This window comes from Nicotiana tabacum, chromosome 10, assembly GCF_000715075.1.
Source record: "Nicotiana tabacum cultivar K326 chromosome 10, ASM71507v2, whole genome shotgun sequence".
Lineage (NCBI taxonomy): Eukaryota > Viridiplantae > Streptophyta > Magnoliopsida > Solanales > Solanaceae > Nicotiana > Nicotiana tabacum.
The window spans coordinates 16,461,439-16,488,964 of NC_134089.1; the positions used below are offsets into that span (position 1 = coordinate 16,461,439).

General features: G+C 35.8%; 2 protein-coding genes across 3 annotated transcripts; both read left to right on the forward strand.

Moving 5' to 3' along the window:
- The first annotated feature begins 2,529 nt into the window (after positions 1-2,529).
- On the forward strand, positions 2,530-9,776 carry LOC107762476 (lipid phosphate phosphatase gamma). Its single transcript, XM_016580841.2, has 3 exons — positions 2,530-3,125; positions 3,708-3,941; positions 9,490-9,776. Exons 1-2 carry the CDS (start codon positions 2,670-2,672, stop codon positions 3,921-3,923), a joined length of 672 nt encoding a protein of 223 aa, XP_016436327.1. The 5' UTR covers positions 2,530-2,669; the 3' UTR covers positions 3,924-3,941; positions 9,490-9,776.
- An 8,797-nt stretch (positions 9,777-18,573) lies between these two features.
- On the forward strand, positions 18,574-26,765 carry LOC107762477 (DEAD-box ATP-dependent RNA helicase 57). Of its 2 annotated transcripts, none has more exons than XM_016580843.2 (12): positions 18,574-18,862; positions 19,256-19,385; positions 19,504-19,628; positions 19,761-19,852; positions 20,956-21,052; positions 21,135-21,215; positions 21,308-21,540; positions 21,994-22,188; positions 22,387-22,477; positions 25,319-25,441; positions 26,073-26,223; positions 26,405-26,765. In XM_016580843.2, exons 1-12 carry the CDS (start codon positions 18,782-18,784, stop codon positions 26,602-26,604), a joined length of 1,599 nt encoding a protein of 532 aa, XP_016436329.1. In that variant the 5' UTR covers positions 18,574-18,781; the 3' UTR covers positions 26,605-26,765. The 2 variants fall into 2 exon arrangements, with proteins under 2 accessions (XP_016436329.1, XP_016436328.1); XM_016580842.2 differs by having other exon boundaries at positions 18,603-18,862; positions 19,492-19,628.
- Positions 26,766-27,526: the final 761 nt, after the last annotated feature.

Genomic DNA, 27,526 nt, shown 5'->3' on the forward strand with positions numbered 1-27,526 from the left:
TTTTGTACAATTTAGCCATATATTGTTGAAGTTTAGACATTTATGCTTGATTTTTAGCTGAACAAATTTTTGTCCAGAAATAGTAACTTGTTATTTGAATTTCAATAATTCAGCACATGATTCCGCTCAAAACTTCTTCAAACGAGCTCAAATTTGAAATATAAGTTCCAAATATAATAAAGAACAATCATCGTCAATTTATCAAATAATAACAAATCTATCAATTGATCTATGATGTTGTCTAGATATAAAAATAATGTGGTACTACCAAAAATGTTGTTCTATATTTGGTATTTTAGTAGAAATCATGGCATAAGGTCTTATTTATTGTGTTATAGCTCCTGATTTAAGAGCTTTTCTACTATTTTGCTTATGCTTTAGAGATCATAATTTAACTAAGCCTCTACTTTTTATGTTGTAACAAAAAATTAGCCTATTCATATTGAGATCTTGCACTTTTACACTAACTTTATCTATGCTAGCGTTTGGATATAGATTTGATTGACACTTAAAAAAAATTAAAGTTGTGATGAAAAATAATTTTTGAAAGTTAAAGTTGTGTTTGAACATATATTTTATTTGAAAGAAAGTTAAAGTTTTGTGACTGAAAGAAAAAATTTCACCTAAAAGCTGCCCTAAACCAATTTTTGGAAATTTATTTTTTTTCCAAAACATATTCATATTTCATAAACAAACAATATTTTTAAAAGAAAATTGAAAAAATAAAGCCAAAATCTATAGCCAAACGTGAACTATATGTCTCAATTTGAGGTTAAATTCAACTTTTGACTTCACATATCAAAGCCATCTTATTAACAAGCTGAATATTAGATGACTGATTTTGATTTGAGATTTCACAAGTTTAAGAAATCCAATTTAATAAACAAATCAATATTTACTCTATTAGTAAATGGTTTTGTCCATAAAAATGCAACAATTTCTTCTGCTACAACTATGATATGCAACTCAAATTATGAATTAGAGACTAATGAATCAGTTAAACTAAGGAATGACTTCAACCATTTCAATTCCAACTATTTATCAGTGTCGAAAGGTTTGGACATGAATGCAACATCTTGGATAACTTACAGTGATCACATCATTTGCTTGTCGTTTAAACATATTACACATGTTTGGTTAAATGTTATTTAACAACATCAACAATAATATACATAATGTAATTTCGAGATTTGGGAAGGACAATGTGTACGCAAATATTAGCCCCTACCTTGTGAAAATATAAAGACTATTTTCCAAGACTCTTGACTCAAGGAAAAGAGAAAAAAGAAGGCAGAATCAATTAGCAATAACAACATTAAGATAATAAGATAACTTAAGAGAAAGAAGCAATAGGTAGTAATAGAAGTCTAAGAATAAGAGAGTAAAATACTAATACTACTAGCAGTTGGTAAGGCATAGAAATACGCTCGATTACCCACTAACTTACTACCCTAGTTTTCGACCTTCACACCCTCATATTAAAGGTCATGTTCTCGGTAAGCTGAAGTTGTGATATTGATATTTTATACTTTAATACCACACAAGAGTGAGGGGGATGATTTGTGCCGTGTCCAATTTTTGCGTGCACTGGTTTATGGAAGGACCTGGTTCTTCTACGCGTTCCTTACACTACAGTTGCAGAATAAGTAATGTAGAAAGTAAAGAACACAAGTATTTTTACATGGAAAACACCGACTCAAAAGGTGAAAAAAAAACACGACTTATTTCTCAGTAGGATTTTTCCCAAAACTTCACTACAATCCTGAGCCAAAATAACAATGTTTACAAACCTCTTGTAAACCTAAAGATTACCTCTAACCCTTGTAGCAACCAGCCACAGGCTATTGCGAGAGCTTCAAGTTAACTTTAACTTGAACAATACAACTCAAAGTACCTAGTACAAATGCTTCTAAAGAAAGCTGTAAGGTACAACTCAATAGCCTGCTATAATTGAACTAGAATAAAAGACAGACACACGAAATTGGTTCTTCTATTTGGTTCATGTAGCTTCAGGTTCACACTCTTGAAACACACATGAATTGCTTGTAAAATGCCTTGCTATTTTGCTTTCAATTCTTGCTTAACTTTAGCGTTTGTACGTCACCTATAAAAGAGAACACAACTGAAATATATAAAGTTAGTAGGACTAGGATTAACTAGAGTTTTAATGATTTACTCTTCCTAGGTGGAAGAGTTCTAGTTAATTTTAACTCTAACTTTTTCCTTATAGAGTTCCCTTCAAGTAAGAAGTCATGCTCCTTTTCAATCATGCAACATTTTCATTCAGGAAGTATCATATATAACCACTTATACTTATACCCTTCACGTGGATACCTCTGTAACCTGTGTATACTATCCATAAACCTGGTTCATGCAAGTGTTCCTTTGTCAATCATCAAAACCAAAACCACTTAGGAAAATTTATAATTATATTAGAAAATTTATTATATGCTCAATAATTAAAATGAATTGACAATTCTCTTATTGCTTGCCACATTGTTAACGGCATATCAGATCTTCCACACGTGTAGTTAAACACATGGCTAGTTCCAGCTTCTTTTCTCTTTCCCATATACTGGCAACGTTTTTTGGCTTCTCTACCTTCCCCTTTTCCCATTCTTTAATTCTCAAACAATTACAGATCTGACCAATTATCAGATCCTAAAGCTATGTCTCCACATCCATTGAAAGCAGTAACATTGACTCACGTTAGATACCAAAAAGGAGATCAATTAGGTCATTTCTTAGCATGGGTTTCATTAGTTCCTGTTTTCATCAGCCTCGGCGGTTTCGTTTCTCATTTCATTTTCCGGCGTGAACTTCAGGGCATTTTCTTCGCTATTGGGCTTTTAATTTCCCAATTCATAAATGAAATTATTAAAAAATCATTCCAACAAGCCCGACCCGAAACTTGTGCTCTTCTTGAAGTTTGTGATTCTCATGGCTGGCCTTCTAGTCATTCTCAGTACATGTTCTTTTTCGCTGTGTATATTACTCTGTTGACTTATAGAAAATTGGGACTTATTTGTAGAAACCAATTATGGGTTGTGCTTCTTTTGGTTTGGCCTATGGCGATTTTGACTCTGTACTCTAGAGTCTATTTGGGTTATCATACGGTCGCACAGGTACATTTCGTTTGAAATTAAGTTATATATACGGTCATTGTAAATAAATTTATGTTAGCAGTTCACATTTACTTGTTGTAGCTAGTAACGTTTCGAAACTCATTTTTAAGTTATTACAAACCTCACTATTCTATGGAAGCTTATGTAAATTTTTTTTAGGTGACATGATAGTATTCTATACTAACGGTGTATGTAACTTAAACACTATTTTCTTATTCAAAACTAGGTTGTTTCGTTGAGCCAAGGGTGTATCAAAAACAACTTCTCTACCTTCTAGGTAGGAGTAAGGTCTGCGTACACACTACCCTCCTCAGACCTCACTTGTTTCGTTGAGCCAAGGGTGTATCAAAAACAACTTCTCTACCTTCTAGGTAGGAGTAAGGTCTGCGTACACACTACCCTCCTCAGACCTCACTTGTGGGACTATTCTGGGTTTGTTATTTGTTGTTGTCGGCGGATAATGGATATGCCCCTCAACCCTTATTAATACTAGGCTTTTGTATGTTATGGGGTTCAAACCTGTGATGTGCGCCTAACCCATACATCAGAAGCTGAGCTCTTATCACTAGGCTTTTGGTGCAGGTATTTGCTGGAGCTACTTTAGGAGCAGTGCTTGGTGGGGGTTGGTTTTGGATTGTTAACAATGTGCTCAGTGGTTTTTTCCCTGTTATTGAAGAGAGTGCTTTTGGGAGGTTCTTTTACGTCAAGGACACTTCTCATCTTCCTAATGTGTTGAAATTTGAGTACGAGAATGCACGTGCTGCGAGGAAACACGTGTCCTACAAGCGTGCTGATTGATTTATTAGTTGTCCACTGGTAAGGGATTAATCCTATTCCTTTGATAATCTGTTGTCAGTTTAAATTTTACCATGATGGAAACATGACTTTGTTATTGATTTCGTTTTGTGAATTAACTACTAATACAATGTGTTTGGTTAAATGATAATTGGTTATATATTTGATGACAGAATTTGATGAACTTAACTGATCGTTTTGATGTTATGGCTCTCTACTTTAGTCATCATATGTTAATTGCTTTATTACTCTTTTCTCTCTATGTTAGTCTATGGATGAATAGGCAATATGATAGGGAATTTAAGGTTAACCAAAATGTAGCCGAAGTACCTTATTAATCATTCTGTAAGAAACTTGACATTCATCTATCTTCGAATACATGACATTATTACTACCTTGGATCTTAAAAGGGTATTACGGCAGGTTCAAATATGACTGAATGGAAGGCAACCTTGCCTCCTGATGTGTTATTGGTTGTTTCCAATGATGCAAATCCACACTGTTCTAAGACTTCAAAGTTATCATTTGGTTAGGAAATGGGCTTAAAAGCTATAAGAACGATGAAATAGAAGGAAAATCGATAAAGATAGCACTTGTAAGTGAAGAGGCGAGGTAGAGTAGAGAGAAACTACAATGATGAAATTGCTTCAAAGCAAGAAAAGTTGTTTATTATGACTAAGGAGCTGGAAACAGAAACAGAAGGCCTACCAGAGATTGTTTTAACTGATCTCTAGTGTTGTGTCAGGTTCACTAATACAAAACTAATGCTATAGAATTGAACAGTAAACCGTAGCCTCCTTCTGTCTGCGCTGTTCACCAAACTTGAAAAGAATGTTTAGAAAGCACAAATAGTTAAAGCTGATATGACATGAAAGCATAACAAAAAAGCACAAAAGATCATAATTGACACAATGAACAAATCAAGTTTCGGCTTCAACGTGTTCTTTCCTCAAGGACTTGTTCAAGCGAAACCTATGCTTTAGCACTCAAAGCTTGTGGGAAACTTTGTTTAACCACTACGTAGGTGTAGGTATTGTGAGGTGGGATCTCTTTCTGGAAATAAAAAAGGATGGGTCTCTTGCAGGTAAGTTGTGCAGTGTTGAAGGGCAATACTTTGTTGGAAGCTTACTTGCACACCTAGTTAATTTACCTAAAATGAGCCCAAAAAATCTTCTGGAAAAAGGTTTCAAGTAGCTTTCTCGAATATTTCAACTGGGAGGTTCTAAAACACTAGCAAAGACTTGGTTTTGTCTGAGACTAACTTCTCTTCAGTCTTGCTAAAGAAGTCCTTGGAAGGATTCATTTCCAAAAGCATTTTAGAACGAGAGAGATCTGGTTTTTAGCTAATTTCAACGATCTTCCAGGTGAAATTTTTTCAATAACAAGTAAATTTTCTGTTTTTGAATTTATCCCAAAAGAAGACTTCTTTTTTTGTGTGGAGATTTCCTTATAAAAGGACTTTCAAGGAATGCCTTCCACCAACCACTTCAGACGAATAAACTGTGGTTTTTGACACATCCCTCTGATGCTTCATTCCAAGAAGAATCTAGGATTGGAGTGGAGAGGAATTTTCCTAGATTTGGTCGCCCAAAATAGTGATCCTTCTAGAGTTTATTTTGGCCTTCTCACTAAAGTTCCTCCTTTTTTTTTTTGGGGGGGGGGGGGGTGGGGTGGGGGATTGGGGGGGGGGGAATATGCAATCTTGATTCTTAGGAAAATTATGTCCACGTATACCTTCCGTCTAAGTCTTCCCCCTTTGCCCCGGCCAAAAGGAAAGAAAAAGAAAAAAGAAAGCCTAGGTGACAACCTTTTGAAGGAAGTGGTGGTGTAAACAAGAAACAGAAGCATTTAGAATTTCAAAAATTTCACAATTCCATCATCTCATGAAAGGATCGTACACTCATGAGAATATGCAAATTAAGGAGTTAAAATAACACACCTAACTTTCCTTTGCTCCTACGAGCTTGTAGATTATGAATATTTTCTGTCTCTAAGGAGTCCAAGTGTCCTCCCTCTCAAGCTAAATCCACCAAGAAGCAATGTAATTTTGAGCATTTAAGATGGAAGAAGCAAATGCCTCAAGAGAGAATAACAAGTCTGGCATCAAATACAACAATGACTCTTGTTGTATTTCTTAACTAAGCCTTATATAGAACTAAATGCATCATGTATAAAAAGGTAAGGTTTTAGTCTGCAAAACACAATTATTCCTTGACATTATTGCACATAGAAGTGCTTAAGAGAAAATGCTTTCTTGTTCTTTATCTTTAAGGAATATGCTAGTGGTTCTTGCTTCCAAGATCTATCTAGATAGGATTTCCAGTGCATACTTCGATAATTTGCAAATTGTTGTATAATCCAATCCCTCATGTCTTATATCCAAATGGGAATAGATAGGATTTCCAATGCATACTTCAATAATTTGCAAAATCTCCTTCTTAGCGAGAAATAAACTTACCTCATTTGGGACGTAAGACATGAGGGATTTGATTACACAACAATATATCGTGGAAGGTTTTGGTATCTCCTCCATATCCTAGTGTACTGGGGGATCTTGAGTCTCTTGACCTGTTGCTATATGGTCATCTAGATCTGTCGATTGTTGCAATGAGAAAGCATGATTTTCTATTGGGTATTAATTAGTTAAATGTGAATTAATTAAGAAAAATAACTAATTGTGTCAATGAGTTAACAAATTAGTTTTATTGAGCTGTGGTCATGGCTGCTTTGACTGGGACCTCAAAGGATCATACTGTAATATATTATAGTTAGATATTATTTAAACTGACTTGTAAAATCTTGGAAAATAATTCAATGCGTTAACACCTTTTCAATATCTTCTACACACTTGATAAAATATTGGGAGTTGAAATAAATGGAAGATTGAGCTTTGAAATAATTGGAAAACTTTCACTGGCTAATTAGTGTAACTTCATAAAGTATTTGAGATCTATTTGGAATAGAAGTAATGACCCATTAGGGAATTACTACAAAGAAAAAGCATATTTGCACTTTAGTCCTTGATAAGAAAGAGCTTTTGCGCAACTTATTAAAGTACGCATTGGAAGCTCTGTCATGGCGGGTCTTGCATGGAAGAACCACTGGCTTATGTCTTGAAGCCAAAGAATGCCATTTTTGAAAGAAAGCATATTTTTGAGCATTATCATGTGTAACATTGTCGGGAAATAATTTTGTTCTCAAAGATCAGGACCCTTATCCTTATGCATTGAGCTCTACACAAACCTAGTTGAAAAATACTACCAGAGACTCATTTTTGTATTTGAGTAGAAGACATATTGTTCTCTTTTGAGCCCTTCTTCAATTTTAAGAGCTAGAAATATCCATCTTTCTTAATGTAGACAAAGACAAGTGAGATGGAAGAAGGTACAATTATTTGAATTTTAGATAAACTATGATGTCTTCATCATATGCATAGTATTTGAAGAGAATCGACAACAGGATAAGCTGTGAATGATCATGGAAGTTTAAGATAGTAAAAATTTGATATGACTCATGCTTACTAACTGTTTATCCGGTACGCAATCCTGTATGACTATAGAATTATTAAAATGTTACTGAACAGCTAAGTTCTTAGGATAACCGAATAATAGATGTGAGGTTGAAATGAAAGTTAAAGAGCGAAAAGTGATAGCTTGAGATAATTTGCTATGGCTTGGGATTCATTAGCCAATGTGGTTATGGGAAGAGACTGAAAATAATAAATAGTACAGATTTGTAAGCTCATGAGTTAGGAATCAAGGTTCAAAAACAGGGGTGGGGAGACATCAGAGAAAGTGTTTACCCGAGGAAACAGCATGTGGAGACGATTCCCTGATACTGAGCTCATAATAAATAGATAACAAAACCAACCAACCACTCGAACAACAGGAGCCCATCTTCTTGGTATCAGATTTGCCAGATCCAGCCCACATGCTATTGGATTGGAAAGAGTTCAATGACAAATATCGAACAATTGAAGAAAGTACCACAAAGCCTTAAAAGAAAGTGTTATTTTTTTTTAAAAGGGAAGAAAATGTTTGAAAATTTGATGAGACAAACCTGAAGGTTTAATAATAGTTGCTAGAAAAATACGTGAAAACTACTGGCGGAACTCTCTTTGTTGAGGAAGTCTCCAAAACCCATAATCCAAAAAGAAAAAAAAATGGGAAGGAAGTTCTGAAGTTTAGTGAGCTAATATCAAAAGCTCGGATCAAGTCTTAAGAGCGTGGGAGATTTTGGTAAAAACCGACATAGAAGGAAGAAACAGAAATTAGTGAGCTAAGGTCAATAGCAGCTCTATTCAGAAGTTGAAGGTGAACTGTTTAGTGCTTTTTTATTTTTGGTGTAGACTAGAGTTCCTTAAAGAAGCTGAGTCTATTCTTGGCGTTTTAGATTACTTATGAGTTGGTTTAAGGGCTAGGATCTCAGGTTGAATTTCTCTCTGTAATTATGAAGGATTACACTATTTTGTGTAGCTCTTGTTTAAATATATACAAATATGTTACCATCTCAAAAAGAAAAAAAAGTCAAAAGCTGGGATCAATCTTCAGAGTATGGGAAAATTTGGCCAAACGCGATATTCTGAAAACTTGTCAGAATATCTTAAAATTAGACAAGTGTGGAGGTTGAGTTAAATCCCAAAAAACTAAGATAATTGTCTGAAAGTGGCATGAAAAGAGTACATGTGGCAGTGCGTGTAGACGTGTGAACTTATTTTCCGCATGCGAGCTCCGATGACGGCACAGCTTCTTGGGTTCTGTGTCAAAGATATCGAGTTCTGTGGTGGTCCTTATTATGCAGAGCACTCATGGACAATCTAACCTCGAACTGATTCAACAGTTGCCGAAAAATTGCATGATGAAGACATGTTTTCTCCTGAACGTTGTTGGTGACTAGACTCTCTGCTGCCATGTGAAAAATAAGCAACGAGTGAAGAGATTGTGTGAACGCAGAAGATAATCGTCTTCTCCCTAAATACTTTTATAGGCTCAGTTAATGATGCTGCATTTACCCAACATGGAACATTAGTACATAAACTACAACATGCTCACCTATTTAACTATGCTAAAGTAACTATATAACATATTAAACAATTTCTGGGTAAACATGCCCGCGGCGGTGTGTTCATCCAAACCCAATAGCCTTAACTTAAAACCTATGTGTTAAAAAATCACTAAGTACAAATAATGGATTTTGAACCCAATAAATTATATGGAATGTGTTAAAACTCTAAATCCGAACCCACAAAGTTCAATCCGCCTCTGTTTGGCATGCCATAGTTCAAGTTCTACCTGAAGTCCTTTAGTTGCTTTCTACGGGACAATTAGGTAGATAGAGCTTCTGTCATTTTTACTTCAGTTGTTGGTTGACATAAATAAGTGTGCTATAAAATACATATGCTAACTCTGTATGCACAAAGATTGTGCTAATAATAGGTCATGTTTGAGTTAGTTGAATCTATGTATCCACATTTGTACGAAGCATATCTGCACGTTCTGGTGTCGTGTTTCGTTTTGCTAGCTTTTAAATTACCATTTCTAATAACCATCTTGCTCTTTTGCTCCTTCAGAGTTTCCACAGTAATGGTGAGAGAAGGATCATTTGTGGTGATAGATAATGCCTGCAACAGCCGAACCTTCCTTCGATTTGGAGAAACAAGAGATATACGGGACATAGGCGTAGAACAGCCTGTCATAAGCCTAGTTCCTTGCTTTAAAAGCATTTTATATATACTTTTACTTGCTAGTTGTGACTTGTGAGTCAACTGGAATTTCATGTGTCTTAACTGATTGGACTTTTACTCTGTTTCATAAGTTTCAGTTCCAAGTTTCAAATGCAGACAATTGTTAATAGTAAGAGTAAGCAATCTTAGTATTAGCTTTTGAGAATTGAAAAACATTTAGGGTGTGTTTGGTATAAAGGAAAATGTTTTCCATGGAAAATGTTTTCTTAGAAAACAAGTAGTAATCTTATTCATTTTCCGGTGTTTGGTACCCAAATTAAGGAAAATGACTTTTCAAGAGTATTCATAAATAATTTAGATATAACAAACATGAAGCCATAAACTTTTAAACCAACAAACTTCCGAACCCACAAATTTTATAAATTTTCGAACCGCTAAACTTTCAAAACTGCGGAATTTCGAACCCGTAAACTTCATAATTTGTAAATCTGTAAACTTCCAAACACATAAACCTCGGAACTCATAATTTTGGAACTTGTAAAATTTTGAACATTTAAACTGATAAATAAATAAAAAATTAAAAACTGAAAAATATATTTAAATTTTTTCGGGGGGGGGGGGAGGGGGGAGGAGAGTAAACGAAAAAATAAAAATTTAAAAATTACAAAAAAAAAGTAAAAAAAAAATTGTGCGGGGTGGGGGTGGGGTGGGGTGAGGGGGTGGGTGGTGCAGAAAAACGAAAAAACAGAAATTTAAAATTGCAATAAAAAAAAGATAAAAAATATTTATTTTTTGCGGGAAGGGGGTGGGGGTTGGGGGTGGAGAGTAGTAGGGTGGGTGGTAACGGAAAAACTGAAATTTAAAAAAAAAAACCTTTTTTGGAGAGGGGGTGGGGTGGGGTGGTGAGGGCGGGGAAGGTTGAGAAGAAGTTTTGGAAAATGTTTTCCCTTCTCTTGATAAGGAAAACATTTTCCTCCAAATATTCCTCCATTTGGAGGAAAATGAGTTTATAAGAAAAATATTTTTCAAAACATTTAAGCCAACCAAATATGGGAAAATTAGAAAATATTTTCCTTCATACCAAACACACTCTTACTTGAGAATTTCCTTGTTCAATACAGGCTTTGCCTTATTTCTCTTGGAGAAGCTTTTGAGCTTCTTAAACCCCAATTAAGCCCCCTTCTTCCTTAAAAGTCCAAACACAAAAGGAATACTCAAATATGAATAAAGCTTTAATCTTTGGGCTTTTAACCCAATCCCATTTGGCAAAAGTTCATACTCATTGAGCATGCACATGCAATTATTACTGATGGGTATAGTCATTTTACCTCCACTTCCGTTTTCCTTTGTCATTGTTTGGCAGAGCTACCTCTTCAACCCATTTGGATACATAGTCAACCGCCACAAGAATGTATTTATTTTTGTAGGAGCTCACAAACGGTCCCATGAAATCAATTCCCTACATGTCAAATAACTCCACCTCTGCAATCGGATTCAAAGGCATTTCATTCTTTCTTGAGATGTTGCCTTGACATTGGCATTGGTCACAAACTTTGGCTATGGTGTTGGAATCTTTGAACAAAGTGAGCCAATAGAATCCATACTCAAGAACCTTAGTCGTTGTCCTATGTCCTCCATTATGTCCACCATAAAGAGATTCATGGCAAGCCATCAAGATCGTTATCTCTTCTTCTTTTGGGATACATCTCCTTATAATGTTGTCCACACATATCTTAAACAAATAATGTTCATCCCAATAGTAGGAGTCACTATACCTCAAGAACTTCTTTTAGTATGAAGGAATCCTTGGATATAGTAACCCAGTCACCAAGAAATTGGCCATGTCGGTGTACAATGGCAACTCATCATCCACAACAATTGCGACTGCAAAGACTTGCTCCTCATGGAAGGATTCATTGATCTCCTCGACCTCCAAAGGTCTCCCTCCCCCCAACTCAAGACAAGACAAGTGGCCCGCCACTTAATTTTTTGTGCCCTTTCTATCCGTGATTTCCAAGTCAAACTCTTGCAAGAGTAATATCCATCTAAGTAACCTTGGTTTTGACTCCTTCTTTGCCAAAAGGTACCAGATTACAACATGGTCAGAATACACCACCACCTTTGAACTTACAAGATAAGAACGAAACTTGTCAAAAGCGTAAACAATTGCAAGAAGTTTTTTTTCAGTTACCGTATAGTTCATTTGAGCGACATTCATTGTTTTTCTAGCATAGTGAATAGGATGGAAAAGCTTGCCTACTCTTTGGGCCAACACAACCCCACGACGACATCACTTGCATCACACATCAACTCAGACGACAACTCCCTGTTTGGAGCTTGAATGATAGGAGTGGTTGTCAAACGCCACTTGAGTTCCTCAAAAAGCAACCATACAAGCCTCATCAAAGTGAAACATGAAATATTTCTCCAATAATTTACACAATGGGTTCACCACTTTTGAGAAGTCTTTGATGATGGTAAAATCCCGTGTGCCCTAGAAAACTTCTTACACCCTTCACGGTATTTGGCGGAGGTAACTTGGCAATAATATCAATTAGGGTGTTCATGGTTCAGTTTGGGTTGGTTTTTTCCTAAAAAGAAACCAAATCAAGTAAGTCGGTTTTTCAAATATTGGAACCAACCAAACCAATTAAGTCGGTTTTTATCGATTCGGTTTTTGTCGGTTTTTCGGTTTTCTCTATTATTTATCGATTTTTTTTCTTAAATATGATACATACACTACCAAACACATATTCCGGCAACCATATTTTCAACTTAACACTAACAAATTAATTGTTCTTTGAGAAATCTATCATTTACCAAGATATATTAATGATAATTGAATCAAATAGTGATGAGTAATTTAAGTACTCAATTATAAATTGATTATTTGTAACATGAAATAAATTCTTGTATTTAGCAAAAGAAAACTACCAATCAAACTAGAATGTAAATGCAATGAATTAGATTATTATAATAGCAAAAAACTAGACTAAAAATACAAATGACTAATATGTACTCTAAAATTTTAGAAACTTTATATAAAAATATACATATATATAGGTGTAATAATAAATTTAAATAGCTACTTTTATAGTCGGTTTGGCTCGGTTTTTCCGGTTATTTTATGATTAAAACCAAAATCAAACCAAATTTGATCAATTTTTAATATTCAAAACCAAAACCATACCAAACCTAGAAAATATCGATTTTTTTGGTCGGTTTGGTTCAGTTTTTCAGATTTTATGAATACCCATAACATCAATCTTTGCCGAATCAACTTCAATACCCTTTTTGAACACATCATGCCTAAGCACAATGTGTTTTTCTACCATAAAGTGGCATTTCTCTCAATTCAAAACAAGATTTGTTTCTTCGCATCATCTCAACACCTTGGCCAAGTTAGCCAAACACCCATCAAGAGAATACACCTTTGGAAGGTGGCCAGAGCATTAAAAAGACCAAATGGCATCCTCTTAAAGGCAAAGGTGCCATAAGAACATGTAAAATTCGTCTTCTCTTGGACTTCAAGGAAATTTGAATTTGGTTATAGCCCGAGTAACCATCAAGAAAATAATAGAAGGACCTTCCCGCTAACCGATCTAACATTTGGTCAATAAAAGGGAGTGTAAAGTGACCCTTTCGGGTAGCATTGTTCAACTTCCTGTAGTTCATACAAACCCTCCATCCGATGACGGTCCTTGTTTGAATTAGCTCATTCTTATCATTGAGAACCACTGTCATCCCTCCTTTTTTGGCACGCATTGTAACGGGCTCACCCAAGTGCTATCTGAGATTGGATACACTACTCTGGTATCTAACTATTTTATGATTTCCTTCTTTACCACTTCTTGCATAGGAGGATTGAGCCTTCTTTGGTGTTCCCGCTTGGCTTGCACCCTTCCTCCAAGTTGTCTTGTGCATACAAAAGGACGGACTTATCCCTGGATATCTGCAATGGTCCATCATAATGCCAACTTGTGCTTTTTGATCACATCAAGCAATAAATAAACATGCACACTAGACAAAGATGATGCGATAATAACGGGCAAAGATTCATTAGGGCCAAGAAATTCATACCTCAAATATGAATGCAAGGGCTTTAACTCAAGCTTTGGTGGCTCATTGATAGATGGTTTAGTAAGAGGAGTAACCCGGTTCTCCAAATCAAGGGACAATTTTACAGGCTTGTAAGAATAGGAACCAAGTCCTTACAAAGCCATTACGGCTTCAATGTAACCCTCAATTGAATCATTCTCCGAATTGAGTAGAACAGTATGCAAAGCTTCATCCATATAAATGTCTTGCATATGCTCATCTACCACTTTATCAACCACATCAATCACAGATATCACTCCATGGTCATGTGGATGTTATTGATTTTTTTTATGCGGAAGACCATTTCTTCAACATTTAACCAAAATTCGAGCTCTCCTGCTTTAACATCACATACGGCCCTCCCGGTAGCCAAGAAAGGCCTACCAAGAATGATTGGGATTTTTACATCTACTTCACAGTCAAGAATCACAAAATTTACGGGGAAGTAAAACTGATCCACTTTGACAAGATATCATAAATAACGCCCAATAGTCTCTTCAAAGTGCGATCCGCCATTAATAACTTCATTGATGTAGGCCTTGGACCACCCAAGACCAACTTCTTGAAAACGGCATAAGGCATCAAGTGGTTACTTGCCCCTGAATCACACAAAGCTTTTGCAAAGCTTGTCAACCCAATAGCACAAGGAATAGCGAAAGCCCCTGGGTCTTCCATCTTCTTAACCCCAGTTTGTGAGATGATTGCACTACATTGGTGGGTGACCTTGATGATATCAAAATTAATATTCTTCTTCTTAATGACCAAGTCCTTCATGAATTTAGTATAACCCGACATCTTTTCAAGAGCTTCCACAAAAGGCACGTTGATGGTGATTTGATTCAACATATCATAGAACTTTTATAATTGACCTTCTTGTTGTTTCTTTCCAAATCTTATGGAAACGGAGAAGGCGGTCTCAGTAATTGCTTGTACACCTTAGGTGCTTCCTTTGCTTGCCTTATTGATTTGTTTATTCTCATTTCAAGGGACTTCCTTTGCATTTTGAGAGGTACTTGGTGCACCTCTTCAATAATAATTGACTTATTATTGGTACCTCACTCTTGGGAACTTCATCACCTCAGGTGTCTCATTGACCATGAGAGGTACATCTTGCTTAGGAACTTCATCAACTTAGGAGGATCATCAACCTTGGGAAGAGAAACCTTAGGAGCCTTGAGACTCTTGACCTTAGGAAAAGCATATTTGAGTGGCAACTCCCCTTTTCCATCATAATCCTCAACTACAATAGATCTTTTCTTTAGGATTTTGCCTCGTCTTGTGGAAACGACAAACACACGCTTTATTCCCTCATCTCTCGTTGGATTTGGGATTGTGCCACTAAGCAATGATCCTTGTGGTCTCACATTCAATTGAGAAGAGATTTAACCCAATTGAGTTTCATTTTGCTTGATTGAAGTAGTATGAGAAGCCACCACTTGATTCATTTCTCGTATTTCTTTATCGGATTGCTCTTGTTTCTTGAGCATCCTTTTCATCATCCTTAAAAGTTGGTAATGATTTGAAGAGTCACCTTGGTTGTTGTATGAAGGAAGTTGGTAGGATCTTTGTTGATATTGTTGGGAAGATCCACCCCCTCAATTACCTTGATTACCGCCACTCTAACCTTGGTTTCCTTGATTGTTGTTCCTCCAATTTCCTTGATTGTTATTGTCCCAAGTGCCTTGGTTATTACTCGGCCTCTATTGTCCTTGGCTAGATCCTTAAAAGTTACCTCATTGATTTTGATTAGTTCTTGGCTAGATCCTTGAGGTGAATCATATTCGGATCCCCTTGAGGCACATTTGCTCGGAATTGCCAAGCAGATGATGTCTCTGCCATCTTATTAAGTATGGCACAAGCTTCCGGGTAAGGCATGGTCATAAAGTTTCCACCGGCAAGTTGGTTCACTACACATTGATTGATTATTTTAATCTCACGGTTGAAGGTTTGTTGCAACATGTTCCCCGTCATATCATTGTTAGGACATTCTTTCACAATAGCTCTATAGCGTTCCCAAATTTCATCTAGTGGCTCATTCAGTTCTTGCTTAAATGGCAAGATTTCATCCCTCAAAATAGCCATGTGCCCGGGTGAGAAGAATTTGGCAATAAACTTCTTCGTCCACTCATCCTAAGTATTGATAGACTGATTTGGTAAGTGTTTTAACCAATCCAAGGCTTTTTCCCTTAGGGAGAAAGAAAATAGCCTCAACTTTAACGCATCTTCGGACACAATTGTTTGCTTACTTCCCCAACAAGCATATACAAGTCTCTTTAAGTGCTTTATGTATTTTGATGAGGTGCTCCGGTGAAGTAGCCTCTTTGCTCAAGAAAGGTGAGCATGACATTTGTAATTTGAAAAGTGCCCGCTCTAATGCGAGGTGGGATAATTTCACTTGCATAGCCATCATTTAGTGCGGCAAGTTATTGAGACGACTGGCCATGTGGAGGTAGTGGTGGTGGAAGCGGCGAAGGTTGGTATTGGTTTTGCCCTCGACCATGCCAATTTCCTTGAACCGAAGCCGCTTCTTTATCTACCATATCTTCATTAATGGCCCCAAGAGGAAAATCACTAAGGTCATTGTTGTTCGCTATTGGTAACCTACAACAAGCACACATGAATCAAGGTATCACGAAGAAAAGACAAGAACTCAAGAAAACGTACAATAATAAAGTAATACAAGAACACCGTACTCCTCGACAACTGTGCCAAAAATTGATGACGTCCAGTCTTACACCTTTAAATGAAGCGTAGCACGATCGCTAGCAATAATAAACTCAATAAGGTTGGGGTCAAATCCCACAAGGAGTAGGTATATGTTAGAGTGTCCAAATATGTATAAATTTGGTGATTCTTAATGTAATCTTCAAACAAAGAATGGTTGTTCAATTATTTCTAAAATTATTATGTAAACTAGTCTAGGAATTTTATCGAATACTTATAATGCAAGTAAGATGTAGTTGTAACAAGTAAGAGAAATGTGATAGGATTGCTTCCCCTTTGTGTAGGCTATGCTTGGGTATACAAATGTTCAACTCTAGTTAATTAAGCATATGTTATGACTTCAATTTTTGTTCTACCAACTTAATGTTTTCCAACACTTACGAGGTTTCTACCCCAAGTGGCTCTTCCAAGACAACCAAAGCTCAATTATGTGCAATTAATTAACACAAGTAGAAATCACACGATTCTTAGCTAGATTTCATTAATCAAGTGATTAACCCATTTTATTCTTAGCTAATTACTTTATACCCAAGCTAAATTCCACTTTTTCAAGATAGAACAAACAAAATAAGCATGGATTTTGTGTTTGCAATCACAAAATCGATCAATAAAGCATAGAGTAATTAGATAACACAAAGCTTAATCAAACCTAAAATTTATATTAATAACCCAACAATATAACCATTGTTGTTGGTTATATTGTTGGGTTATTAATATAAACAATATAACCATTGTTGTTGGTTAATAACCCAACTTAAGGTTCATAATCCTAGCTTTATAAACTTAGCTAGACATATTACTGAAGGAAAATACAAAAAGAGATGAAAATCTAAACATAATAGCTAAAGAGGAAAGAAAGATTGTATATAACAGTGGTGCAGTCACCCAAAATCCCAAAAGTTACTGCACAAATATTCTTGTCAAAAAGATATCCTAGAATGACTTAAAATAACTATTTATACTAAGTCCCAAAAGTGGACAAAATTGCCCTTCGATCACTTGCATAGGCTGGATGCAAGAGCATAGGCTAACTGCGTAGCCTACGCAAGCTTGAACACTTCAGATTTTCCGCCTACGCAAAAACATAATGCCCTTAAAGCTTCACTTCTAATGTTCTTCCTTTGTGTAGCCTACACAAGTTTGCCTACGCAAGGCTAAGCTCAAACTTCAGCTTTTCTTTTATTTTTCACTTGGACTTGACCTTTTCTTGATATTTTTGATTCCTTTCCATTCCTTAAGCGTACTTAATGCTTCATTACATGAAATCGAACCATTCAAAATATAATTAGTCTCTTTTTCCAATAAATGGGGCATAAAATCCTATAAAAATACAAGAGACTTTGGCTAAAAATCAACTTATCAATTATACATTTATCATTTGAGATTCCACTTGCAACACATAACATTTCTTGTATTAAATATTATGCGAGTGTCCCTTATTTTATATTTTTGTTTGACAAAAGTATATTATGATCTAATTCTTTCATGCCACTGAATCATTTAATTTAAGGCTCAACATGAAGAGTAATACTATAAATGAAAAAAATATTAAATATTAGAAAGTAACTTTAAAAGTCATTTCTCTTGTAGCTTTTTTGTCCAAGATATGTACAATACCTTTAGTACAGTACTTTTTACATAATTAATCAACACTTTTCGTTTAATTGGATAATTCCAGCCATTTATTTTTATAAGTTTGCAAAACTATTTGAAGAAGCATGAATCATATAGTACATTCATAATACAATGAAATGAGAATATAATTTTACCACAAAATATAAGTAAAAAATAAGTCACAAAGGTTAAAATTCTCTACTCGTAAATTAATATAAGCTTGTTTTGCCAAGCTTTCGTATCATCTTTTCATAATTTAAATATTTAAAAATATATTTTAGAGAAAATCAGCCAAACACGAATCGTTTAACTAACATTCAAAAGCGTTTTATGAATGAATTGATGAACATAAACTGCTCTATTCCAAAGTAAATTTATGAAGAATTATTTTTTCCAAAAGTGGTTTCAAAATAAGTATATTTTGAACGTTTGGTAAGTTATTTTAACTCCTGTAAAGAGAAAATTTACGTAAATTTGTAATTATACTCTATTCTTTTTATTTCTCTCTTTTCCTCTCGTAGGGTTTTAGCATCTAAATAAACTACTGTTCTAAACCCCTGAACTGAAGTCCCCAAATTATCAGCTGCCAATACAAGTTGTAGGGTTTGCCCCAAATATTCATTCTGCAATTCATTTACATCCCCTCTATTTTATTTCCTCGTTAACTTCAGGTCCTATTTTCCTCTTCAACCAAACACCTGCTGAGTTTCACTCATAGCTTCATTCTCCGCAGTTTAGGGTTATGGAAAAAGATGCATCTTTTTTGTTCGGCGGCATCACTTTCAATCGTAAAAAGTTTGCCACCGATTTTGACAGGTTTAAGGTAATTTTTTTAGTTTCGTCCTAAATATCCGAATAAAAGAGCTAAATTTTTGTTACATATGATTCTGCAATTGTGCGTTTGAGTTTGAGTTGATTTTTACATTGAAAACGTTCTTACTTTTGTGTAATCTTATGCATATAATAGAAACCTAGTTAATATTTTTGTTCCAGTTTTTGTTGATTTTACATTGCAAACGAATTTTGACTGTGTGTTTTAAGAGAATAAAAGGAATTCCGAGTTCCTCTTAAGTGTGTCTATGTAGCAATAGCATTTGCATATTTGTTGTTTCATTTTTTTTTGAGAGCTTAATTATTTCTTATTGTGTATATCTGTGGGTCATAGTGTGCCTCTGTTATGTTTTGCAAATGAAGATTTCTTTTATATTTAAAATAGGGGCATAAAACAAGTGACAACTCATTAGAGAAGCTGGAGTTAGTTGAGAATGAAAAATCCGAAATGGAAGATGCGACAAATACCTGTGTTGGTAAGAAGAGGAAGAGAAAGGAGAAGGGAACAGTTCCTGGTAATTTTCTTTTTTGTCTTCTATTTGAGCTTCTTATTTATTTCTTTGTTCCCAGTATAGATTGGGTACTAAAGTTTGCTGCTTTGCCTTTTGTCCTAATTCGTAGCATTGGTTTTAGACTCAGTGGACGGATTCTCCGTTTTCAAAAATTCGAAATTGAAAAAGGAAGCTGCCAGTGAAGAGAATGATCAATCTGCAAATGAACTGCTTGAGGGAAAAAAAGAATATCATCGGCAATTGGAGGTTTGTCTCGTTTGCTTCCTATTTTGTTACAGTGGCAGTTGGTAGGAAGTTGTTTTGTTGTGTTCATGAATTACTATGAACTTTTATTTAAGAGATGTATTTCCTTTGTTCCTATGATTTTGTTGGATTCAGAGGGATGCACTTTTCCGGAAGTTACACGGCATTCATGTTTCTGGAAGTAATGTCCCTTCGCCATTGCACAGTTTTGCAGAATTAAGATCAAGGTACTCTGTCACGCTTTTTGTTGATTTTTAGTTTGGAGACACTTAATCCCACCATCATTGTTGCTCTTGATGGTCTCAAATTTCACTATGGTCAAATATTTCAGATGCTTACTTATTTACAGTAGGATATCTAATCGTGGAATACTTCGATCAAGTTAAGGAAGTTACATTTAGTGAAACACCCAACAAAGCCTTAGTCCATTCATTTTGGTTGACACTTTCTATTTCTCCTTCAATTTAATTTTATGTGAGTTAAAGCATTTTGTTGTGATGTGTGTAAAGCAAGAATACGATGTAACAGGATGTTGATGAACACTTTAAGCTCTTTTTAATTGATATTTGCATGCGAAATAAAGTAGGCTAATGAAGATTTTGCTGTTTCTCCTGCAATTATGGTATCTGTTCTTCTCCATTCCAATTTTTGTTCTCATTTTGCCTGGGGAATGGTTGGGGAAGAGGCCTCAATTTGGAAGGCTCATCTTAAAGAGCATACATGGCAGGAGTTTTTGAAATATATCATGCATGATTAGATGATTTTATTCTCAAGGGCTACTCTTATTTCGTCCTGTCATCTTTACCTGTGTACTGTGCTTTTTTGGGGGAATAGACCATTGGTGATAAATGAGGTAGGATTCTGCAATTCTGGAATGGAACCTCTTTCCTAACTCTCCTTTCGGAGTATCCTTCTTTGTTTCACATTCCGTTTCATGAGAGACAACAACAACTACAACAAACCCAGTATAATCCCGCAAGTCCGGTCTAGGGAGGGTAGTGTGTATGCAGACCTTAACCATTCCTTGAGAAGGTAGAGGTCGTTTCCGATAGACCCTCGGCTCAACGAAGATGAAAAGAAAGGAGTAGCAACAAGCAGTAACAATAACAAAATAATAAGAAAACGAAGCAAAAGAAACAAGACATAGTAATAGAAATCTAAGAATAATAGAATACAAGAATGCTCGACTATCTACTAACACTCTACACAAAATTTGTTGTGATGAGCAAGTTGCTTTCTCTGTGTTTATCAGTCTATTTCTTGTTGCCTGCACTTGACTTTCCCTCTGTCCTCTCTTTTACCAATGTTCTGTTTGTATATGGTTATACAGATATAAATGTCGATTATATCTATTACGCAACCTGGCAGAACTGGGATTCAAAGAACCAACACCAATCCAAAGACAGGCTATTCCAGTCCTCTTATCTGTATGATCTTCCTTGATCCCGCCACTATATATCTTTCTTGTTTTTCCTTTAACAGTCTTTTATCATATTTGACTTTCATAAGGGACGGGAATGCTTTGCTTGTGCACCTACTGGTTCTGGAAAAACATTTGCTTTTGTCTTTCCAATACTTGTGAAACTCAAGGTATATATATTGGCATTGTTATGATATTTTGTGATCAATATCATTTTCTATGAGAAGTTGTTGGACATCTGACAGCCATCTTTCTTGATCAGGATACTTCAAATGATGGTGTCCGAGCTGTAATTCTTTCCCCTACAAAAGAGTTAGCTGCTCAGACTACAAGAGAATGCAGAAAGTTGGCTAAAGGGAAGAAGTTCTACATCAGGTTGATGACTAAAAAGCTCGCTAAAAGTGGAGACTTTTCTAAATTGCGATGTGATATACTCATCTCGACACCATTGCGCTTACAGTTTGCTATCCGCAAAGGAAAGCTTGATTTAAGTAGGTATGTTCCTCTCTGATAAAAAAGAAGGTACGTTCCTTATTTTCTAGTGGTCAAACTCCCATGTGCTAGTGTTGTCATTTCAAAGTATAATCTTCTTGATATTAGATCAGTCTGGAGTCTTGTTAAAGAAGATTCTAGAGGGCGATGAGATGGTAGATCCCAGGATGAATGCATAATTTGAACTGTAATTCATAATAAAACCCAATTGGTGAAGCTCAGGGTCTAGTGTAGATATGCAATGATTTCAAAGATTTTCTCTTTGTTTTACTACTATATTTGCACAATCACACTGAGATTTGAATATTTGCATGCCGAATTAGATGTAGAGGAGTATATGCCTTGGCTTTTACTGTGTAGACGTATAAAATGTTGCTATTTAGAATTTGGTGCTAAATATAGTCCATTTTTTAATCTGCATTAGTATGCCTTTTCACCAACTCCTTTTTGGTGCAGGGTTGAATTTCTTGTCTTAGATGAATCGGATAAGCTTTTTGAGCCTGGCTTGCTAGAGCAGGTTGATTTTGTGGTGAACGCGTGCACAAATCCTTCAATTCTTCGGTCGTTGTTCAGTGCTACTTTACCTGATATAGTTGAAGACAGAGCGCGTACAATAATGCATGATGCTGTTCGAGTCATTATTGGTAGGAAGTAAGTACTAATAGGCCTTTGTCAGATGTATTTTAAAACTGCAGTGAAGTGAACAGTTATTTTGGGCTGCTTGTACACTTTTTTCTGTTGTTTCTTGGTGAGGAAGAAGAAAAATCGTCGGCCTCTTCTGTCCTTTCTCTCCTATTTCTGTCTCTCTGTGTTGGCGAATGCTTACTTGGCTGCTTTGCATTTCTGCAGAAATTCTGCTTCCGAAACAATAAAGCAAAAGTTGGTATTCGTAGGGAGTGAAGAAGGAAAACTTCTAGCTCTTCGTCAAAGCTTTGCAGAGGTATGATCCTCATGCTGCTTATTTGTCTGAATTGGTTGTATACCTCTTTTGCAGTGATTGGAGGTTGCCTCCACCATAATTGCACAACAAAATTACATGAGTGATTTGCAACAACAACAACAACAACCCAGTAAAATCCCACAAATGGGGTCTGGGGAGGGTAGAGTGTATGCAGACCTTACCCCTACCCTGAGGGAGTAGAGAGGTTGTTTCCGGTAGACCCTCGGCTCAAGAAGACGAAAAGAGAGATAATATATCAGTACTATCAACAGAAAACAATAGAAATAATGACAACAACATAAGGACCAGAGAATAGATGAAAAGCACTAACAACAATCAGTAGATAAGGCCTGACACAATGAAAAATGGGAAAATAGTGTGAACACAACATTAACCACTAGCCGTCTAAGACAACCCTGTCAGACTAGTCTAACACCTCTACAAAGTAGAAAAATACTCAACTACCTCCTAACCTACAACCTTAATGCTCGACCTCCACATCTTTCTATCAAGGGCCATGTCCTTGGGCATGAGTGATTTGCATATGGATATTACATTTGCTGTCTAATTATCACTTTTGAAGTACTCCAGTATATTGTACGGGCATTATGTGCCTCCGTCTTTTCATGATATTTTTTTTCTGCTTATTTGATCTTTACATTCCCAGAAGATGGGCACTAAGCTGACACCAGTTGGTTTGTTGAATATTTTGAGGATCTCAATGTTTGATGATTTGGACATTTTTCTTCTTTTTTCTCACACGATATGAAACTCCTGTTTTCTTTGCTGCTTTTAAATTACCATTTTGCTACCATCTACTGTTACGTAAGCGACTCATTTTTTCGGTTTGATAGGCAAAGGAGTATTACTACCTTGAAAGGAATAAAATCCCCGTATACATGAGTTATACACAAAAGCGGCCTAAAAATATATTGCTTGCAACAAAGTTCATCCAGTTGGCTATATGATGCGGCAAAAGCTTATAAAGAATAAAAAAGGTGTGTTGGATTATTGCCGTTTGATCTAGGAACAAAGCTTTAGACATTTGGCAGGGAGTTTTAGAAAGATGTGAAAAGAGGTTGGCAAGGTGGAAAAGTTGATACTTATCATTTGTGTGTGTGTGTGGGGGGGGGGGGTGTTGGTTGCTGCTGATAATAGGTCCTTGATTCGTTTCCCACATCTGTGATGTCCTTATTTCCCTTAACAAAGTGGAGAAGAGGTTGGGCAAGCTAAGAAGGGATTTCTTTGGCAGGGCAATATATAATAAAACTTCCCATTTTGTTAAATGGAATTCACTTACACTTAATTAGAAGTAAGGGGTTTTGGAATCGAAATTAAGACAACATAACTGCAGTTTAATGATGAAATGATTGTGGAGATTCACTTCAGAAGAACATGCACTATGGAAGGAAGTAATCAGTGTAAAGTGTTATATTTCTGGAAAAGAATCTGAGAATGTCAATCCTCTATTTTGCACTGTCATGTTACTGATCAATTGTGGCAGCTGTTCCTTAACATGGTGGGGCTTAAATGGACTATGCCTAGAGCTACTGTGAACTTTTAAAGTGATGGAACGTTAAAGGAAGAAGTAGAAAGCAGAAGAAGTGGTGGTATACTATTTTTGCACGTATATGGTGAACTATTTGGAGAGAAAGAAATGACAGATGCTTTGAAGACAAAGGGAAAATCTACTCAGAAGCACTTTTGGTGTAAACAACAACAACATGCCAGTATTATCCCACACTGTGGGGTCTGGGGAGGGTAGTGTGTACGCAGACCTTACCTCTACCTTGTGAGGATAGAGAGACTGTTTCCAATAGACCCCCGGCTCAGGAAAGCATAAGCACCACAATAATGAAAATATAGACAAGAAGGGATAGTACCAAAAAGCCATATAAAAGCAGAATAAAAACAACAAGACAGTAAGGTGATAACAATGAAAGAAAACAACGGTTAGTCATACAAACCTACTACCAACAGGAAGCGAAACTGTGCGTCAATACTATTGTTATGAACCTTCTAGACTACCTACTCTACTACCCTAATCCTCGACCTCCATACCTTCCTATCAAGGGTCATGTCCTCGGTCAACTGAAGCTACACCATGTCTTGCTTAATCACCTCTCCCCACCTCTTCTTAGACCTACCTCTACCTCTTAGTAAATGAACTCTGTAAATGAAGCTGAAGCAAATGATAGAGCTTGTAGAATCCCTTTAAGAATAGGAAGGGATTCACCTTAGAATTCTCTGTAAATACACATTTGAACAGTACCTTCTAGGTGCTTGTTTTTTTTTTGTTTTTTTTTTAATTTTTTTTAAAAAGTAATGATAATAGCACCCAGAGAGTGCAATGAGTAAGTACTATAACCCCAACAAAATGCATCTTGGTACACTATCAGACTATCTACATGTGAAAAGGACCGAGGAAATTAACCATCCTATCTACTTGTACATTTTCCTTTTTACACCAAAAAGCTAAGGGAGCTAAACATATATGTTTTAAGTTACAAATATTGTCCTTTTTGCCGTCAAAGTGTGTTGGATTTGTGTATAAACTGTCAATATCAGCGTTCAAGGGGCAATCTCAATGCGGTACTTCTATTTTTGTTTCCTTCGAATCACATTCTATTCAATGCTCAATTGCATTTTCACGGCTAAGTTTGGTACTTCTATATTGTGGTATCATATTGTGATCATTTGGGAAATCTTATCATTTGTGCTAATTGAGGTAGCTATCTTCTTGCTGTTCTGTTAAGCTGATCTATGATCAACATCTACAATGATTTGGTAAGTAATAACATATACCAAGCTCATCTTATTATTGTTTTATTATATTTGTAGAGTTTGAATCCACCGGTGCTAGTATTCGTTCAAAACAAGGAGCGTGCAAAGGAGCTATATGACGAACTAAAATTGGAAGATTTTCGAGCTGATGTTATCCATTCAGATCTTTCTCAGACACAGGTAATTCTGGCATGTCTTCTGCATTTTCTACATCAACGGGTGGTTCATCACGGAGAGGGGGATGTCTGTTTTAGTCTAAAATCAGAACACACTTTAAGAGGAAGATAATCTTGAGACTGCCTGTAATTATTATGTTCATTTCAACTAAGCATTTATCAGTCTATTCGTTCTTTGACCGCTGGATTATGGATGGCCAGGATCACAAGAGTGTTATTTTGGTTGCTTTTATTGGTTCCTTGTTTGAAATCAAGGTTGAAAACTGGAGCTTAGAGTCTGATGTTGACTTGACCACCTAAAGAAGAGAGCTGATTTCATCAGGAAAGATGGAGATACCTGCTCTGCAATTTTACCTACGTAGGAGGAACTTCTAGTTATTTATGGATTCATTGCTCCAAATAAATGAGCCACCTTAGACCTTTGATTTAAATATGGGAATTAAGTTCTTTATATATTTCTGGGGTTGGTTTTAACTGCAGGACCTTTTTTTGGTATTATTTATTTGATGAAGTTTGATAGAAAAATTTAAGTGGATTTTTAAGTGCAGGGTCATGGTTTATATTTGCTTGATTAATTTTGTGTGCTGCTGTATTGGACACTAATTCTGGTTCCTACTCACTTCAATTATATGCAGAGAGAAAATGCTGTTGATAACTTTAGAGCTGGAAAAACATGGGTTCTAATTGCCACGGATGTGGTGTCCCGGGGAATGGATTTCAAAGGGGTCAACTGCGTATTAAATTATGATTTTCCAGACGCTGCTGCAGCATACATTCACAGAATTGGTAAAGATCCAATCTACGTTTCACTTTTACCACTTTATATAGTGATTAATAAATTCATGACTTCCGCAAAACATTTTGCGTGGGCTCACTGGTATGTTGATCATCAATCGTCATAGTCCTACGATGAATTACAACAGTTTCCACTGTTCACTGAAAACTACACTGTGTTTCTTGTAAATAGGACGTACCGGAAGAGCAGGAAGGAGAGGAGAGGCTATTACATTTTATACTGAAGCAGATATTCCTTTTTTGAGGAACATAGCAAATGTTATTACTTCTTCTGGTGGTGAGGTTCCCGAGTGGATCATGTCAATGACCAAGAAAAAGTGGAAGAAACACAGGCCACAAAGAGAAACCATTTCAACTCAGCCAGATATATGAAGCAACCTCCCAGTTTTGACACCATTATATCAAAGCTCCTAATTTTTTTATATAATTTTGATGTATGATTCTTTGTAATTTATGTTATGTATGAATTTGGATTGGTGTTTCTTGTTACATCTTCACTTAAATGGTAAAGAAATGAATGTTGTCTTTTTTTATTGGTTATTGGCTGGTTGAGCTGAGTTTTTTGGTCGACGAAAAAACTCTTTTAGTCCTTGGTCCTCATTAAGTAATGGAGTTCCTTCAAGTTAGTGTGTGGAGTTTTTCAGTTTCGCTCGCAAATGATTTTTTAAAGTTGGTGTTTGAGTTTTTTCCAGCAAGACTTGTAAAAAGAATTCTCCAGGTTGAAAAATTCGAAATAGTGGTTTGAAGGTGTATTTCAGTGAAGTTTTATAAATCTTCAACTTCACTCATAAGTCATATATCTTCTATCTACAGAATTCTGGTTTTCCAAAAAATTCAATTATGTAATTTTAACTTTCACAAACTATATTTTCCAACTTCAAATTCAAATAATTTCTTTTCCATTCGAACTACAAATGTTGTACAAACAGCTCGGTGAGTTGTCTTTCATCTCTTGGAAACCATTCTATGCAACATGAAGAAATGAGCATATCTTGTGAGGTAGCAAAAATTTAACCACTCCCAATGCTTATATCAAACCAGATTAAATTACCATGATTAAAGTTATAAATTAAGGCAAGAATATGTATTAATTAGCTATGGTTTAGTAATACATATGTCATGTATTCATTGGGCTAATATAAACACAAGGTGCAAGTAGTTAGGGTAAGGACTAATAGAAGGTTATAATTGAAGAACACGATACGCTTTGCTCGAAGTTGAACGTTAAATCCATTAGAACATCGAATTAAAATATGTTCACTATCCTAAGTGAAAAAAGAAATATGTTCACCAA